Source organism: Nerophis ophidion, linkage group LG01 (assembly GCF_033978795.1).
Source record: "Nerophis ophidion isolate RoL-2023_Sa linkage group LG01, RoL_Noph_v1.0, whole genome shotgun sequence".
NCBI lineage: Eukaryota > Metazoa > Chordata > Actinopteri > Syngnathiformes > Syngnathidae > Nerophis > Nerophis ophidion.
The window spans coordinates 16472823-16490857 of NC_084611.1; the positions used below are offsets into that span (position 1 = coordinate 16472823).

Below are 18035 nucleotides of genomic sequence, written 5' to 3' on the forward strand. Positions count from 1 at the left end.
GCCTTTGCTTCGAATGGAAACAAATCAAAAAGATAAAAGAGGCACTTGGAAGATAAGATTCATACTTTCCATGGGGCGGGTAAAAAGCAAGGTTTGTTGACAATAAATACGAAGGAAGCGGCTTTGTGTTTCTTCACTCCATGAAAATACGAGCCTGGCGAATAAATAAATAGCCCGGAGGAAGAAATGCTGAACTTCATTTGCTTTTGACGGCGACTCCTCCTGACTTGATGACCCGGAGAAATGTTTGGAGGGAACGAGGAAGCCACGTCTTACTTTTTTTCTACTTCCTCGAAGGTTCCCTCGCCCTTTAAAAGACGCGGGTCCCGCTTTGTCAGGAAGTACTTGAAGAACTCGTACACGGACCAGGCGATGGCGGTGGAGGGCATCTGGTAAATGACCCGGGCCTGCACCCCTTTGAAGAAAGCCCCCGGCCCGCCCAGCCTGTACACCGCCCTGAAGGCGTTGGCCATGCCGCTCAGGTGGCCGTTCACGGAGCTGAGCGCCACGTTCTCCTGCGTGTTGAGCAGCGTCTTGCACACGTCCAGCGGCGTGGTGATGGCGGCGGAGATGGCGCCCGCCGCCGCCCCCGACGCGATGTGGCTGCCGGGGTGGTAGTGTCTGTGGGGGTTCAGCCACTCCTGCATGGTCTCGTAGGTGATGAAGTGGACGGCCTGGAAGGGGACGTTCATGGTCAGCTGCGTGCTGTAGCTGCGGTAGAAGGCGCCCGCGCCCTCCGTGCGCGTCACCGTCCTCACGCAGTCCCAAAGTCCTCGATAGGGCGACTTGTACATTTGCATCCTCTGCTTCACCACTGAGTTGTGCATGACGACAGGGAACACATTTAGGAGGAGAACACTTGGGGATATGGAGAGACCACCGCCTCCTTTTTCATTTCTGTCATTACTGCAAATACTAGGAGGTGTAACGGTACACAAAAATTTCGGTTCGGTACGTACCTCGGTTCAGAGGTCATGGTTCGGTTCAGTAAGAAAACAAAATATACATTTTTTGATTTTTTATTTACCAAATTTGCTAAATCGTCCACCAAAAATATTTTTCTCAGTGGAATATTTGATGTGAAGTAATCATAAACTTGGCTAGGTCAATAATTCAATATAACATTGATTTTGATTCAATATTATGTTTTGAGCAATGACAGTTTGAAAGGAAAAAAAAACAGCTTTGTTTTATTAGTCAACGTTGCAACCTTTTCAAAATTACATTTAGCCCCCTGTCTATGCGACGTCAAGGCTTGGTTAGCCCAGAATTTTTTCATAATGAATGAGGGAAAAACGGAAATTGTAGTTTTTGGTCCGGCCCTCACTGACTTGGGACCATTGCAAAATGATGTGCGTCCCAAAGTCACCAGCCTTGGCGTCACTATAGACAGCGATTTCAAACTAAACAAGTCAATGGCGTTTTAAAATCGTGTTTTATCACCTTCGTCTTTTAGTAAAGGTTAAACCGTTTTTATCTTTTAACCTTTTTGAACAAGTCGTGCATGCTTTTATTTCAAGTCACCTGGACTACTGCAATGCACTTTATGCTGGGATTAGCCAAAAAGCTCTCTCCCGGTTGCAGTTAGTCCAGAACGCGGCAGCACGACTTTTAACAGGGGCCAGGAAACGCCAGCATATAACCCCAATTCTTCAGAGTTTGCACTGGCTCCCTGTTCATTTTAGAATTGATTTTAAAACCTTGCTCTTTGTTTTTAAAATCTGTACATGGACTGGCACCTCAATATATCTCGGACCTCATCCAAATTTACATTCCTGCGCGCGCTCTGAGGTCCGAGATCCAGCTCCAGCTCGTGGGGCCCAAGACCAGACTTAAGACCAGGGGTCGGCCCTAAGCTCTGGAACACTCTGCCCCTCCATGTTCAAACTGCTTCCACAGTGGAGTGTTTTAAGTCTCGTCTTAAGACCCACTTTTATTCTTTGGCTTTTAAGACTACGTGAGTTGTGTGGTCCTCTGTGTTTTTTATACACTTTGATTTTTATTTTACTGTTTTAATTGATTTTACCCTTTAAAATAGTTTTTAATCATATTTGTTTTTATATTGTTTTTATTGGTTTTATTTTTATTTATTTTTTGTTTTATTCAGTCATTGGTGGAGCATAATATTGTTTTTAACATGGCTGTGCAGCACTTTGGAAACGTTATTGTTGTTTAAATGTGCTATATAAATAAAGTGGATTGGATTGGATTAAGCTTTTTTATTTCACTTTTGTTTATGTTTTTGTTTATTTTAATAGTATTTTTAGAATGTGCCGTGGGCCTTTAAAACATTAGCTGTGGGCCGCAAATGGCACACTTTTGACACCCCTGCTATAGATAATAAAAAATAAAATCTGAGAAATCTATGGCGACGCATGCGCGTTTATTAGAGATGCGCGGTTTGCGGTCACAACCGCGGAGTCCGCGGATAAACCGCGGGTCGGGCGGGTGACATGACAAAAAAATAGATTTTAAATAGATTCAGGCGGGCGGCGGTTGAACCAATTCGGAAATATATATTGTAATAATCCCAGGAATGTAGGCTCATAAAACTTCTTCGTTTGTCTTGTCTTTATTGCACAAGATGTAATACAACCACACAACAGCTCTCATGTCTCTAACGCTTTTCCCGGGACAACTCGAACTCTCACTTCCTGTCGATAACGTCTAACACCCCGTAGCCAGCCGCTACATTATACATAGTTAAATGTTATGTTGAAGAGGTTCATTTAACCTACTGACGTGTATTTATAAATGGTTGATTTATACAGGCTAGTAGGTAAAGTGTTGTACCTGACAACTCTTGATGGTACAACAAACAACCTGACTAAATCCTTAAAAAAAAATTATATCAATGACAAAATAGAGGAAAACACAAATAAGCCACGTGAGCTCTGGAAAATTCTCAACAACCAGCTTCCTGGATGCAGCCAGAAACTTAAAACCAGACTCACCAACATCAACATCAAGGAGGGTGATGCCCTCATTACAGACAAAATAGAGGTAGCAAGCAGACTTAACATCTTTTTCACCAACATAGCCACAACTCTCGTAAACAAGCTATCCCAACATTCTGGTCGCTTTGGTGTAGAACACATTAAAGCCTTCTACAGAAAGCTAGGAGTAGTCAACAACAATTTCAAATTAGAAATGGTCTCAGCTAACGAGGTGCTTAATAAATTGAGCGCGCTCCACCCAAACAAGGCCACCGGCCTTGACAATATCCCCTCCTGATTCCTCATGGACTCTGCCACCACCATTGCCCCAATAATCACTCATATAATAAACCTCTCAATCAAACAAGGCCAAGTACCCAAGGATTTCAAGATAGCAAGAGTAACCCCCCTTTATAAAAAAGGAAGCAAATTAGAACCTGGTAACTACCGACCTGTTTCTATTCTCAGTTCCATTTCGAAAGTAATGGAGAAAATAGTTTATGAACAGGTTGATAGATACCTTGCTACTAATAAACTAATGTACAAATTCCAATCCGGCTTCAGAACTAACCACTCCACTGTAGAAGCATTTAAGTCTCACCTTAAAACTCATTTGTATACTCTAGCCTTTAAATAGACTCCCTTTTTAGACCAGTTGATCTGCCGTTTCTTTTCTTTTTCTTCTATGTCCCACTCTCCCTTGTGGAGGGTGTCCGGTCCGATCCGGTGGCCATGTACTGCTCGCCTGTGTATCGGCTGGGGACATCTCTGCGCTGCTGGTCCGCCTCCGCTTGGGATGGTTTCCTGCTGGCTCCGCTGTGAACGGGACTCTCGCTGCTGTGTTGGATCCGCTTTGGACTGGACTCTCGCGACTGTGTTGGATCCGTTGTGGATTGAACTTTCACAGTATCATGTTGGACCCGCTCGACATCCATTGCTTTCCTCCTCTCCAAGGTTCTCATAGTCATCATTGTCACCGACGTCCCACTGGGTCATTATTGTCACCGATGTCCCACTGGGTGTGAGTTTTCCTTGCCCTTATGTGGGCCTACCGAGGATGTCGTGGTGGTCTGTGCAGCCCTTTGAGACACTAGTGATTTAGGGCTATATAAGTAAACATTGATTGATTGATTGATTGACTGACACATGCCTTCTCTATCTGACCGACCACATCAAACATGAGGTGGACGCGGGCAAATACTGCGGCATGGTCATGCTGGACATTCAGAAGGCCTTTGACACCGTTTACCACGCTATACTGTTGGATAAGCTCCGAGCAATCGGATTCGACGAAACCTCATCGAGCTGGATGCGATCTTACTTGGAGGGGAGGAAACAGGTGGTAGAGGTGAACGGCACCATGTCCCCTCCCCTCTCAGTAAGCTGTGGAGTCCCTCAGGGGAGTATACTAGGACCTTTACTGTTCCTAGTATACGTGAATGACATGCCATCAGCATGCCACTGTGAATTGTTCCTGTTTGCGGATGACTCGGCCCTGCTGGTATCCGGCAAGGACAAGTCACAGGTGGAACAAATCCTCAGTGCTGAACTCCTCAATATTTGCACCTGGCTCGCTGACAACAAGCTATCCATACACTTAGGTAAAACGGAATCCATCCTATTTGGGTCCCATATCAACCTTAAGAAAGTCAGTGACTTCACTATAAAAGTGGGTGACATTGTTATCACCAGGAAGGATGAGATCACCTACCTAGGTTCCATTCTAGAGGCTAATCTTTCCTGTGATAAAATGGCAACCAAGGTGATCAAAAAGGTCAACCAAAGAACAAGATTCCTCTACAGAATCTCCTCTCTGGTCAACAAAAACACCTTGAGGATTCTAGCGGGAACTCTCATTCAACCCTTCTTCGATTACGCTTGCACCTCCTGGTACCCCAGCACCTCCAAAACCCTCAAATCTAGACTCCAAACATCCCAGAATAAGCTAATCCGGTTACTTTTAGACCTCCACCCCAGATCACACCTCAATCCAACCCACTTCTCCAAAGTGGGCTGGCTCAGGGTGGAGGACAGAGTAAAACAACTTGCACTGAGCCTAGTCTATAAAATCCGCTACACCTCCTTGATACCGAAGTACATGTCAAACTACTTCCTTAACGTAAATGACCGCCATAACCACAACACCAGGGGGAGCTCCACAAACCACGTTAAACCCAGATTTCGATCTAACAAAGGTCTTAACTCATTCTCTTTCTATGCCACATCAATGTGGAATGCACTCCCAAAAGGTATAAAAGTAAGTGCATCTCTATATTCCTTCAAAACCGCTCTAAAACAACACCTCCAGGCAGCTTCAACACTTTACTAATACCCTCCTCCATTCACATCCCATCTCCCCGGATTATAAACAACTCAAATGTACTTCTAATGTATATACTTGTTCTTATGCTATGTGAACTCACTATGTTCTCTGCTGGCTGTACATATCCTACTGTAAGACCTACACTGTTTCAATGTCCACATTTCTCTGTTGATGCAATTGTTGATGACCGAAGTTCTGATATCAACCAAAGCTCCTCATCCCACCCCCCGGATTGTAAATAATGTAAATAATTCAATGTACATACTATGATGATTAACTTGTGTGATGACTGTATTATGCTGATAGTATATATTTGTACCATGAATTGATTAACGTGGACCCCGACTTAAACAAGTTGAAAAACTTATTCGGGTGTTACCATTTAGTGGTCAATTGTACGGAATATGTACTGTACTGTGCAATCTACTAATAAAAGTATCAATCAATCAATCAAAACCTCTGATGAAGGCTGCAGAAGCAAGGTAGCCCAAACTTGTCAGGTACAACACTTTACCTTACTAGCCTATAGAAATCAACCATTTATAAATAGTTCAATGTTGTTACCCACATACGAAAAACGAGCAGCACTCTTTGAAACAGTATGCGGGCATACTTTTATTTTGAAGTGTCTCGTTTGGTCTGTCGACGGATGTAAGGAAGCTACTTCCGGGTATGGCCAACGAGGTATTTGTCATTTGTTGGTATTTTACTTGGTAAAATGTTTGACCCACATGGTGTGCATGTTATTATTTTTACGTTTGTAACGTGCTTTATTTATTACAGTTTTCACGGTGAATTTGAAGGGAAAGGAAGCCTTCAAATAAATCAGTTCAAGAAAGCCATTGTGTTTGTGCTATTCGGAGGGAGTTACACTTTCTAACCTCACTAATGCCTTGCATGGTCTATATTAGATATATAACAACGGGCGGGCGGGTGTGGCTTTGATGAAATGTTGGTTCGGGTGGATGACGACTTTAGTGATGCTGTTGCGGGTGATATAATTGCCTATCCGCGCATCTCTAGCGTTTATCATAACTCTCTCGCTCTCTCTGTCTCCGCCCCTCCCTCACGAATGTTGCTGCGCACACCACTTTTTTTTTGGTTTTTAACCCTTTCTTAACCCTGAACGTACATTGAAAATACACGTAACCCTAACTTAAAATGCCAGACATTCGAGGCATTTAAGAAACTCCACCTGGACAGCTCCGCAAAGAGGACATATCCCGTGAAAAGAGGAGGTTTGGTCAGTCTATCATAGCCCAGTCGTTGCTACCATGCCGTGTGTTGTTTTTTTGATTGATTGAAACTTTTATTAGTAGATTGCACAGTACAGTACAATTGACCACTAAATGGTAAAACCCAAATAAGTTTTTCAACTTGTTTAAGTCGGAGTCCACGTAAATCATTTCATGGTGCCTCGGTGTGCATTGTTTACACGACGTGCGGTGCGCTACTTAATATGTCCGTGTCGTTCGGTACACTTCCGAACCGAACCGAAACCCCCGTACCGAAATGGTTCAATACAAATACACGTACCTTTACACCCCTAGGAAATACCCACTCACTTTATCACACCCATAATCTGATGTGACCTGTTGGCGGTGTCAGTCATTTAGCATCTACAGAAGTTGTGAGCACTATTAAGTAGCGTATTTTCCGCACTATAAAGGCGCACCTAAAAACGTCCAATTTTCTCAAAAAGTTGACAGTGCGCCTTATAATCCGGTGCGCCTTATATATAGATCAATATTGAGCCAATACAGGTCTCGCAACTACGGTAAGCAGTCGCCGAATTCATTTTCCCCCGTAGAAGAAGAAGTGCGTGGTGCATGCTGGGATATATGACTGCGCGAGGCGTGCCATTTAATTTCCATTTGTGTGTTTATGTTAGGGCTGGGCAATATATATATATATATATATTCGAGTGATGGCGGGTTTGTCTCTGTGCGATATAGAAAATGACTATATCGTGATATTCGAGTATATGTTCTCACGCAGTTGCTTTTAGCCGCGGGCATTACACTACAGGCTCTCCTCGCTCTTTCTTGTTTTTCCTTCTCACAGACAAGCGCACCTTCTTACATACGTCACGTCATACGTCACATAATGTGGGATGACTGATAACCCTCTGCATAGCGTTATTAGTAGCCAGAGGAGCCTGTTCAGTGCTAGACTGCTTTATCCCAAGTGCAGGACTAATACACTCAAGAACTCCTTTGTCCCACACGCCATTAGACTGTACAACTCCTCTCTGGGGCGGGGGGTACTAGGATGACAGGGGATGCAAAACAATAACAGTGCAATATTTTTTTTCATAACATGGTCACTACTGCCTACTTCGTCTTGTTATATTCTTATTTTACTGTTATATTTTTATTCCCATTGTTGCTTTTTAGTTTTTATTCTTATTGTAATATTTCTCTATTTTGTTTCCATTTAAACCCCCATTGTTTACTTTTTACTTTTATTTAAATTGATCTCAACTCTGTACACTGCTGCTGGAATTTCTGAAGGAATCAATAAAGTACTATCTATCTATCTACATACGTATACGCCCTCGCCGAGCAGAGAGGTAGCAGACTGGGTAACGTCAGCTGTGATGCTAGCGGAGCCGTGCGAGTGGTCATACGAGAAAAAGAAGGTGTGAATCTGGTAACAAATATAGGAAGAATTAATTCCCAAGAAAAACAGCAGGGGGTCCATCGTCTGGCGGTGGTTTGGCATCAAGTGGGAATATGTCAAAAAAATAACCGTAATTTGTCAAGTGGGGGGCAAAAGCGTTGCTACAAAAGGTAGCATTACTGCTAATATGTAGCATCATTTGAAAAGTCACCCGCTATAGCAGGGGTAGGGAACCTCTGGCTCTAGAGCCAGATGTGGCTCTTTTGATGACTGCATCTGGCTCTCAGATAAATCTTAGCTGACATTGCTTAACACGATAAGTAGTGAATACTTCTACTGTTAATCACAGTGTTAAAAATAACGTTCAAAATATTAAACATTCTCATGCATTTAAACCATCCATCCGTTTTTAACCCCACTTGTTAAAGAAGTCACATTAATGGTAAGAAGTATTTTATTTATTGTTGTTTAGCTTCAGAATAACAATGTTATTAAAAAAGAATAAGAGACTTATTATCCTCTAAAAATGTTGGTCTTACTTAAAAATGCACGCATTTAGTTGTATTCAGTGTTAAAAAAAACAATAAACTATATGGCTCTCACGGAAATACTTAAAAAAATATTTGGCTTGTATGGCTCTCTTAGCCAAAAAGGTTCCCGACCCCTGCGGTAGAGAATGAAGAGTGCCACACCATCAAAATGCCGAGGCAAACATTTCCAGATCAACACCGTATGAAAAAAACAGTCAACAACAAAAGATAACGTCCGTAGTAACCTACCACATAGCGAAGGACGAACACTATTTGATTTCCTACTATGCAGCTCATTTCTATTTGACACTTATTACTCTGTCTACTAATAAATTTGTACGGTACTAGACTGCCTGTGAAAAGTTCCTTTTTTTTTTTTACGGGCATGACGGCAAACCGTCGTTACATTGCTGGTTTTGCAACCAGAGGAGCATGTTCTTGAACGCACACGCACAGAGTACTTACAAGCAGACAGTGTGTAGACCAGGGGTAGGGAACCTATGGCTCTCGAGCCAGATGTGGCTGTTTTGATGACTGCATCTGGCTCTCGGATAAATCTTATCTGACATTGCTTAACACGATAAGCAATGAATAATTCCACTGGTAATCCATCCATCCATCCATTTTCTACCGCTTGTCCCGTTCAGGTCGCGGGGTTGCTGGAGGCTATCTCAGCTGCATTCACAGTATTTAAAATAAAGTTCAAAATATAAAACATTCTCATGCATTTTAATCCATCCATCCGTTTTCTAGAAGTCACATTTACGGAAAGAAGTATTTTATTCATTATCGGTTAGCTTCAGAATAACAGTGTTATTTAAAAAGAACAAGAGACTTATTATACTCTACAAATGTTAGTCTTACTTAAAAATGCACACATTTAGTTGTATCCACTGTTAAAAAAATATAATATGGCTCTCAGGGAAATACATTTTAAAAAATTGGGCTTTCATGGCTCTCTCAGCCAAAAAGGTTCCCGACCCCTGGTGTAGACGGAAAGGGAGAATGGACGCAGTTTGGCCTAAAAACTAACGAAAAAGGTGAAGCTGTAAAACTGAAACGCCGCTCAGGAAGAGATGCTTTAAAACCTGGCTCGTTAGCCAGTGGCTAACATACATCCGCATCTAAAATACTAATCCTCACCTCGGTGGCGAAAAATTAAGTTTCTTACAAGTATCAGCTCTGCAGGACGAGGAATAGCTAAACATGCTTCACTACACTCCGTAGAAAGATACAATAGCGAACCGCTGACAACAAGCAAGCACGCCTGAATGTAATCAAATGCCATTGGTAGATCTACACCTGACATCCTACTGTAATGATACCAAGTACAGGAGCGTATCGAGTCGATACTACTGTGATTACATGGATTTTTTAAATGGCACAAAATATTTTTTCCTTTTTTTAAAATTCATATTATGTTTATGAACTCAGGAAATACATCCCTGGACACATGAGGACTTTGAATATGACCAATGTATGATCCTGTAATTACTTGGTAATGGATCAATACCCATATTTGTGGTATCATCCAAAACTAGTGTTAAGTATCCAAACAACAGAAGAATAAGTGATTATTAAACGTTAACAAAAGTGTAGATAGAACATATTGAAACAGAAAGTAACCAGATAAGCAGTAAATGAATTGGATTAATAATCCATACTTACAGGTTGTCCTTCATAATTGTGACAAAATAATACATTGATAAATGACACAATATGTTACTGCAAATGTCAGCAGACTAATTAGGAGACTTTGTTTGTTTACTTACTACTAAAAGATAAGTTGTCTGTATGTCCATGATTTTTTTTAAGGACAGAATTGTTCTTCGATTGCAATAAGAAACATATGTTTAACGTACTGCAAGATTTTTTTTTTTGTTAAAATAAAGCCAATAATGCTATTTTTGGATCCCCTTTAAATAGAAAATGATTCAAATACATCTTGGTAACGGCACCAAAATATTGGTATCGCCACAACCCGAGTAATGACAATATCAAACAAACAGAAGAAGTCTGGAGCTTAAGTCAGAAAAGTTTCTTCAGCGCAAAAATTATGACTGAAGTGGTGCAGCTGTATTTTCATTTTCACTTAAATTTTCTTGAGTTTATTTCACAAAATGTTATACTATTTATTATCAATTATGTTTATTTTAGCACTGTGTAAATTGTATATAAATTGATTTATCATTTTTAAGAGTCTCTACTTTTGCAGTATTTATTTTTGTAATCAGCCTGATATATTTATGATTAACACAAGGATCCATATCATTTGACAAGGTTGTGAACTGTAAGAACGTTATGTATAATTATTGTATACGACTAAAATCAAGCGTAGGATTACGGAGTCAGTGTTAATATTTCAGTGGGTCCAGTCCCCTCTGTAGTGGAAACCTTGGGCCCCGAGGTCAAAAAGGTTCAGAACCTCTGTACTAATCTATATGAATTCTAATCGGTGCATAAAATGTATTATAAACTCTTCCCTTAAGTGTGATGTCATTTTCAACTTTAATATTTCCTACATACAAACATTACATGCACTTACCTGTCCTTTACCCTAGTATATTTAACTCACCTGTATACCCAGCATCATACTATTTGTAATATATATACCGTATTTCCTTGATCTGCTGCAGGGCATATATTACACACCTGACTTGAATTACTGCCGGGTCAAACTCGATTTCCTAAATAATTAGCGCATGCTTAGTATTACCGCCTGGTCAAACTCGTGACATCACGAGTGAGTCATCATTTTCAAAATGGAGGAGGCTGATTTCAATACCGGTAATTTGAAATCGCACAAAGGGAAGAAGATTAAAAGCTATTCAGTAGGATTTAAGGTCCAAGCTTACATCACACTCAAATTTTTACTGCATGTCTTTGGTAAGTGCCGGAGTGAGAAGAGGTTTTAAAATAATTAGCGCATGCTTACTTTTACCGCATGCCTTTGGTAAGCGCAGGAGTGAGAAGAGCTTTTAAATTAATTAGCGCCCCGGCAGCAATTCAAGAAAATACGGTAAGTGGATTTTGAATTTCACAATATACCGTATTTTTCGGAGTATTAGTCGCTCTGGAGTATAAGTCGCACCTGCCGAAAATGCACGATAAAGAAGGAAAAAAACATATATAAGTCGCACTGGAGTATAAGTCGCATTTTTTAGGGAAATGTATTTGATAAAACCCAACACCAAGAATAGACATTTGAAAGGCAATTTAAAATAAAGAATAATGACCAACAGGCTGAAAAAGTGTATGTTATATGAGGCATAAATAACCAACTGAGAAGGCGCCTGGTATGTTAACGTAACATATTAGGGTAAGAGTCATTCAAATAACATATAGAACATGCTTTACCTTTACCAAACAATCTGTCACTCCTAATCCATAAATCCCATGAAATCTTATACGTCTCGTCTCTTACGTGAATGAGCTAAATAATATTATTTGATATTTTACAGTAATCTGTTAATAATTTCACACATACGTCGCTCCTGAGTATAAATCGCATCCCCGGCCAAACTATTAAAAAAACTGCGACCTATAGTCCGAAAAATACGGTAAGTATATTGTTGTACCTAAAATATTAGGTTTGTATTTACTTTCGATGGACTATTAGTTGTGTGTGGATTTGTGCTTACCTTCTGCAGGGTTCATGATGGCATCATGGAGGACAGTCGCCACACTGCCAGCAATTCCTGGGAGAAAGAACAAAAAAAGTAAATGGATGGCTCTCAACAAGTAAGTCAACACTCAGCGTGTACTCCTTTTGTTAAGGGTGTTCATATTTTATAATTCAACGTTGGAAGATTTAGGGTGAGCGGTCGTACCGTTAGCCAGATGGCTGTTGCCTCCATTTTGAATGGTGTCACTCAGGGAGCGCTTGACTCGCTCATAGCAGGCAAAGTAAAGCGCGTGGGCGGGACCGGCGCCCATCACGGTGATGTTGAGACCCCTGAGCGGTCTGAAGAAGCCCTCCGTGCGGATGATCCTTTTCAGGGCTTCGTACACACCTCTATACTGGGCGTTGGGGTCAGGCTGCAGGCTCTGCATCCTTGTCTGGAAACACAAAAATAATCTCATATTATTTACAATTCACTTCATTTGGTTTCACATATTTCTAACAGTGTTCGCGCTAGGAATAAAAAAAAAAAATGGTGTCAAACAGTCAAGTTTTGGCGTCCCACTTTTTTTTGTAAGCGTTTTGAAAACATGATAAATGCGTGCATTATGCTGTTATATCTCACATTCTATATTATGTTTTGGAAAAAGGTCGCTAAAAACAATTCATTTAAAAGATAACACAAAAGAAAACACATTTTAATGGATATGTAAATGTATTCCGTTATACACATTCATTCACTTTCTTCTTTTCTTCATGGATTAAAACTTTACCGCTGCCGGTAGTTTTTTCTATATTTTTATTTAATAAGTGTTAGGTGTTTTTATTTCAGTATGAAAGTGTCATTAAAAGATGATAATGGTGTGCCAGGGCATAGATGCATTATTTATTTAACGCTTAAATCTCTAAAGCGGGGGTCAGCAGCCAGCGGCTCTTTATCGCCGCCCTAGTGGCTCCCTGAACCTCTTTCAGAGATGTGTCTCCTAATTTGTTATACATGCTTCACTGATGAGAGTATTTGGCAAGCACCGTTTTGTCCTACTAATTTCAGCGGTCCTTGAACTCAACATAGTTTGTTTACATGTACATTTTGTCCACCAAACATTTTATGCTGTGCGTGAATGCATAAAGGTGAACTTTGTTGAATTTTATTGATTTGTTGGAGATTTGCGTCAGCCTGCGACACATAGTCATTTTGATAGTAGGCTAATATAGCTAATATAGACACTTACATCATGTGTTGCTTTTATTATAACATTTGAATAAGGTTTTAATTTTTTGCTGCTACAGACAGATTTTTTTTGTTTGTATTTTTGGTCAAATATGGCTCTTTCAACATTTTGGATTACCGACCCCTGCTCTAGAGTCTACATCAACTTCAGATCTATCCCTCAATTCTAAGTTGTTTTTTTTAATGTTGTTTATTTGTTTTTTGCCCTTTTTGTCAAACAAAATTATGTTTTTTTATGGCAAACACACAAAATATGCAACATTTTCCACAAAAAAAATATTTTTTAAAGTGGAATATTTGATGCGAACCTAGGATGGGGGGGGGGGGGGGGGGGTCGCTGGAGCCTATATAAGCTGCATTCAGGTGGAAGGCGGTGTACACCCTGGACAAGTCGCCACCTCATCACAGGGCCAACACAGATAGACAAGATTCATATTTCTCGAAACTCTATAGTGCACCTTTTAACCTTATATTGGAAGGCAGCCTCATTGCTTTATTAGCATTGGACCGGGTGAAGACGGTCTTAAGTTGGAGGTGTCAAGAAGAGCTGTCACTCTATGGTCTTAGCCAATTTTAATGATCACCATGATTTTGATCACTCCATTTGAATGTGAATGAAGGGCATTCTTAGTCAACAGCCATACATGTCACACGAAGGGTGGCAGTGTGATCGACGCCAACACTGTCATAAACATGTGCCACAATGTGAAACTACGGTAAACAACAATGACAAACACATTTCGGGAGAATATTTGCACCGCAACACAACAAAAAAAATCCCCAGAATTCCCTGCAGAACTAAATCTTCAGGGAAACTCTAAGCCAGACCTGGGCAAATTAAGGCCCAGGGGCCACATGCGGCCCTATAAGCTTTTCAATCTGGCCCGCCGGACATTCTCAAATAATTGTTTTACATCTTTAACGTGGAAATTGTTGCTGCCATTATGATGTGCAGTGATGTTTTCTGATGACCATAAGTATTTCAATGGGTGGGATATGCGCTTTTGCATGATATACTAGTTACTATGGTAATCTAATTAGTTACTATGGTCATCTAATTAGTTACGAGGGTAATCTACGTCACAGCAGCTCAGACGAGGCATCAAGCAGTGTGGGTGGGGAGCGTTTCCACGGACTGTTTCCAGAGCGGCCAGCCTGAAATGCGGGTGCCAGGGACAGAAGTGAAAGGAGATTTTTACAACAAAGTTCTAAAGCTTAGTGATACATCAGATCGTAGGTGGGTTTATTTTTACCTTTCGCTTTCATATGTTGCTGTGTTTGTTCCATTTTTGTTGTGTTTCGCTTGATGGTAAAATATTTGGATGGAGAGGGTGTGTGCCGTTCATATGCTGTCAATATTCAGTGTTTTATCCTTCATAGTTAAAATTGTAAATCCCACATTCTTTATTTTCATCTACATTCTGGGTGTCTCATTCAATAAAAAAATTTAAATTCCATTCTGTTTTTAAGGCGGTCTGTCATAACATTTTAAGCTTTCAATCAGACATTATTGTGAGGTTGTGTATTAGTGTTCCTAAAAATAGATTTTTTCTCTAAATCTGGCCCCCGAGTCAAAATAATTGCCCAGTCCTGCTCTAAGCTATTGTATTTGGTACATGGATGTAATGGTAAGTGTCACCAGTAGATGGCAGTCAAACATAAGAGATAAGTCTCAAGTAAACAACACCAACATTTTAAATGTTCCAATGAAAATATAGAACATTACACATGGTGCTCAATAACTTATTATAAAGTTTCAGTAGTAAATGTTAGTGCCATTTCTAATAAAAAAGCAGTGTAAAGTTCTTATTTATATCTGTCAGTAAACTCGCCATGAAAGCACTAAAACGTGACGGCGTAGTGAGTTTACATTATTCACCCAAGGAACTTTAGTTATTACAGTTCCGGTCGGATGGTTTTTCACAGGTTCTTTACGGATGAGGAGATGCTACTCCGTTATTGATTTACCTAAAGTCTGACTGTCATTAAAACATATTTTGACACTTCTTCCACTCCTTGCACGCTACACCGCAAAAACAAAGAAGGTGAGCCACGTAAATAAAACCGCCAACAAAACGGCGCATCCGGAAAAGACTGTCAGAAAGCGGCTTGAAGATGATCTGTAAAACCCCATCTATGCAATATTTTGACAAAGAACCACCATTACATGTTATGTCGACCACAAGAACGTGTTTTACATTTAGAAAAAATAAATAAATAATAGGAATCATTTAATGCGCCCTATAATCCGGTGCGCCTAATACATGAAAAAAGATTTTTGGCAGTGCACCTCATAATCCGATGCACCCTATGGTCCGGAAAATACAGTACATTCCTAGTTTTGTTTATGGTAATATATCATGGTGCAAAGACAAAAAATACAGCACAACAAACAAAGAGCAACTTTGGGCTTCATGTACTAAGATCCAAATACCAGGTGCAAAACAGCATGTGCAGAATATAAAGTTGCGTGTACTATTAGTAGCCATGTTGCGTGTGATCTATCAACACTGCATGTAGAATTGATATCTGGTGGAGACTGCTTTATTTAAATGAGGTTGTTTTGCTTGTTCTAACCATGGAGACACTCATTTACTCATGTTATCAGCAGAGACCTTTGGCGATTTGCTATGTTTTGAAACATGCAGCAGAGCAAAATGTACCGCTTTTACTTGGCATTTTAGAAGCAGTCATGTAGTGCATCTACAAAAGGACCTACTGTTTTAGCGCGCTGAAGTAGACAATCAATATATATATAGCGATAAACACGTAATCGATATCAATTAAAGAACATGTTTGATTAAATGGTCGACAATTTTTTCTTCTTCGGCGGAGGAAAGCGGAAGTTGTGAAGCAAGGATGGTTGCATGAGCAAAGGCACTCGCTTTCTGGTAAACCGAGCAACGCAGGAAGTATTTCTGAGGGAGTTGATGGTCACCTGCAGTGCGCCTGACGTCTGAGGAGCCGTCACATGGTTGTGACAGCCGAGTGCTCCTCAGTCAGGAAAATGGTGGTCTTGTGAGCCTTTGTTTTATTTCACCATGCCAAGTTATCTGGACAGCACAAAAGCGTGTTTTAGTTGTGGGGAGATGAATCTGGGCCCGGCTCGGGAGATAGGCTTCTGTCTGCCTCGCCGTGTTTCCTTCCTTTTATGCGCTCACGATAAAGAAGTGAGTATGTTTCTGTTTAATACAGATGTGGGGAACTTGGGGCACATAAATGTTGGATGATGTGAAGTTTTGTTGAATTGTGCTACACAAATCACATTGTTCTTTGCAATTGCTTTATCATTTGGATCTTTCAACCTGTTCACTGCAATGACAAAACTCTATTCTATTCTATTAACTTTCAGAGTCTTAGGAACTTTTTGGATAGTGCGGCGACTTAATTTTCTGTGTTGTTTTGAGTCGCAACAGGCATTCATAAGTTCAGCTTTTTTATGAGTAACGTTAACGTTATCCCTTTGTTGCGACGCGGGGCTGATAATTTGTCTCCGGCACATTTGACTACGTTTTGAGAGAGAAAACGCACGTTTACCAACTTCGAAATAAACGTAACAGACAGAAATATCTCAGTTTAGTTTCATAATGGCCCTATAAAGTTATATAAATCTACTTAGACTTGAATGACACTTTAGTATAACTAAACGTTATTAAGGTGCTAGAATATTTCATGCTAGTATTCAGAGGTATCCTAAAGTGAATCCTTTATTATTCACAACAGAAACGTGTACTATATCTAATCCAATTCTGATCTGATGTGTTACATTTCTGTGTTATTGGTGTATTATGCAACTCCAATGTCCATTTATTTAATTTAGCTGTTTTTTTTAATGTGGTGGCATATTTGTCTTTTATGTCAGAAATTATTGATTAAATCAACAGGGTATGAATTGAGTTACATGTAAATGATGCAACTATGTACGTTCATAATATGGTTTCTCTCATTCCGGAAAGAAACAAGGCAGCATTAGAGACTTGGTACAAAGGAAGGTGTGCACACCCCAGCAAGCGGCTGCATTGACTGATGCTATCCTGAATATGTTGCTAACAACAATGGTGGAGGATGAAGGTTTTAGACAATTGATTCACGTCCTCAACCGTGGTTACACTCTTCCCTCGAGAAACCATTTTACCAAACTGATGGAGAGGAAGTACGAGCAGACATTCCATGCTGTGTAGACTGACATAAAAGCCACCCAGAGCAAAATTGCTCTCACTACTGATGTGTGGACAAGTGTAGCCACCTTGGCAATACATGCCGTTAAATTGGAGAAGAATGGAACATGAAGTCAATCTGCCTTACGACCATGCCACTTGAGGAAAGACATTCAGCATCCAACATTGCAGAATGGTTGGAATAGGTAATAGCCAGGTTTGAAATTCCCCTAAGCAAAATTATTGCTATTGTGCATGACAATGGTGCACTTTATAAAAAAATAAAAATAAACATTTTTGTAACACTTGCCTTGTCTTATTCGAAAGGACTTGGTGCCAGTATGCTGTTTTTTTTTTTTAACAAAGTATTGGAAAGGATAAAAATGTAGTTTATCTCTTTTATCCGATTATTAATCGAAGTAATAATCGACACATTAATCGATTATCAAATTAATCGTTAGGGCGGCATGGCGTAGTGGATAAAGCGGCTGGCCAGAAACCTGAGGGTTGAAGGTTCGTTTCCCACCTATTGACATCCAAAAATCGCTGCCGTTGTGTCCCTGGGCAAGACACTTCACCCTTTGCCCCCGGTGCCGCTCACACTGGTGAATGAA

At 40.4% G+C, this 18035-nt stretch overlaps 1 protein-coding gene across 2 annotated transcripts in view; it reads right to left on the reverse strand.

The window, feature by feature from the left end:
* The window catches only part of slc25a37 (solute carrier family 25 member 37), a 36969-nt gene that overhangs the window by 923 nt on the left and 18011 nt on the right, over positions 1-18035 (reverse strand). For both annotated transcript variants that reach the window (XM_061897304.1, XM_061897314.1), the window contains exons 2-4: positions 12242-12470; positions 12053-12109; positions 1-814 (exon numbers count right to left, since the gene is read on the reverse strand). The exon at positions 1-814 is cut by the window's left edge and continues 923 nt beyond it. In XM_061897304.1, coding sequence (XP_061753288.1) covers positions 273-814; positions 12053-12109; positions 12242-12470 — 828 coding nt within the window. In that variant the 3' untranslated portion in view covers positions 1-272. The remainder of the gene's footprint in view (positions 815-12052; positions 12110-12241; positions 12471-18035) is intronic.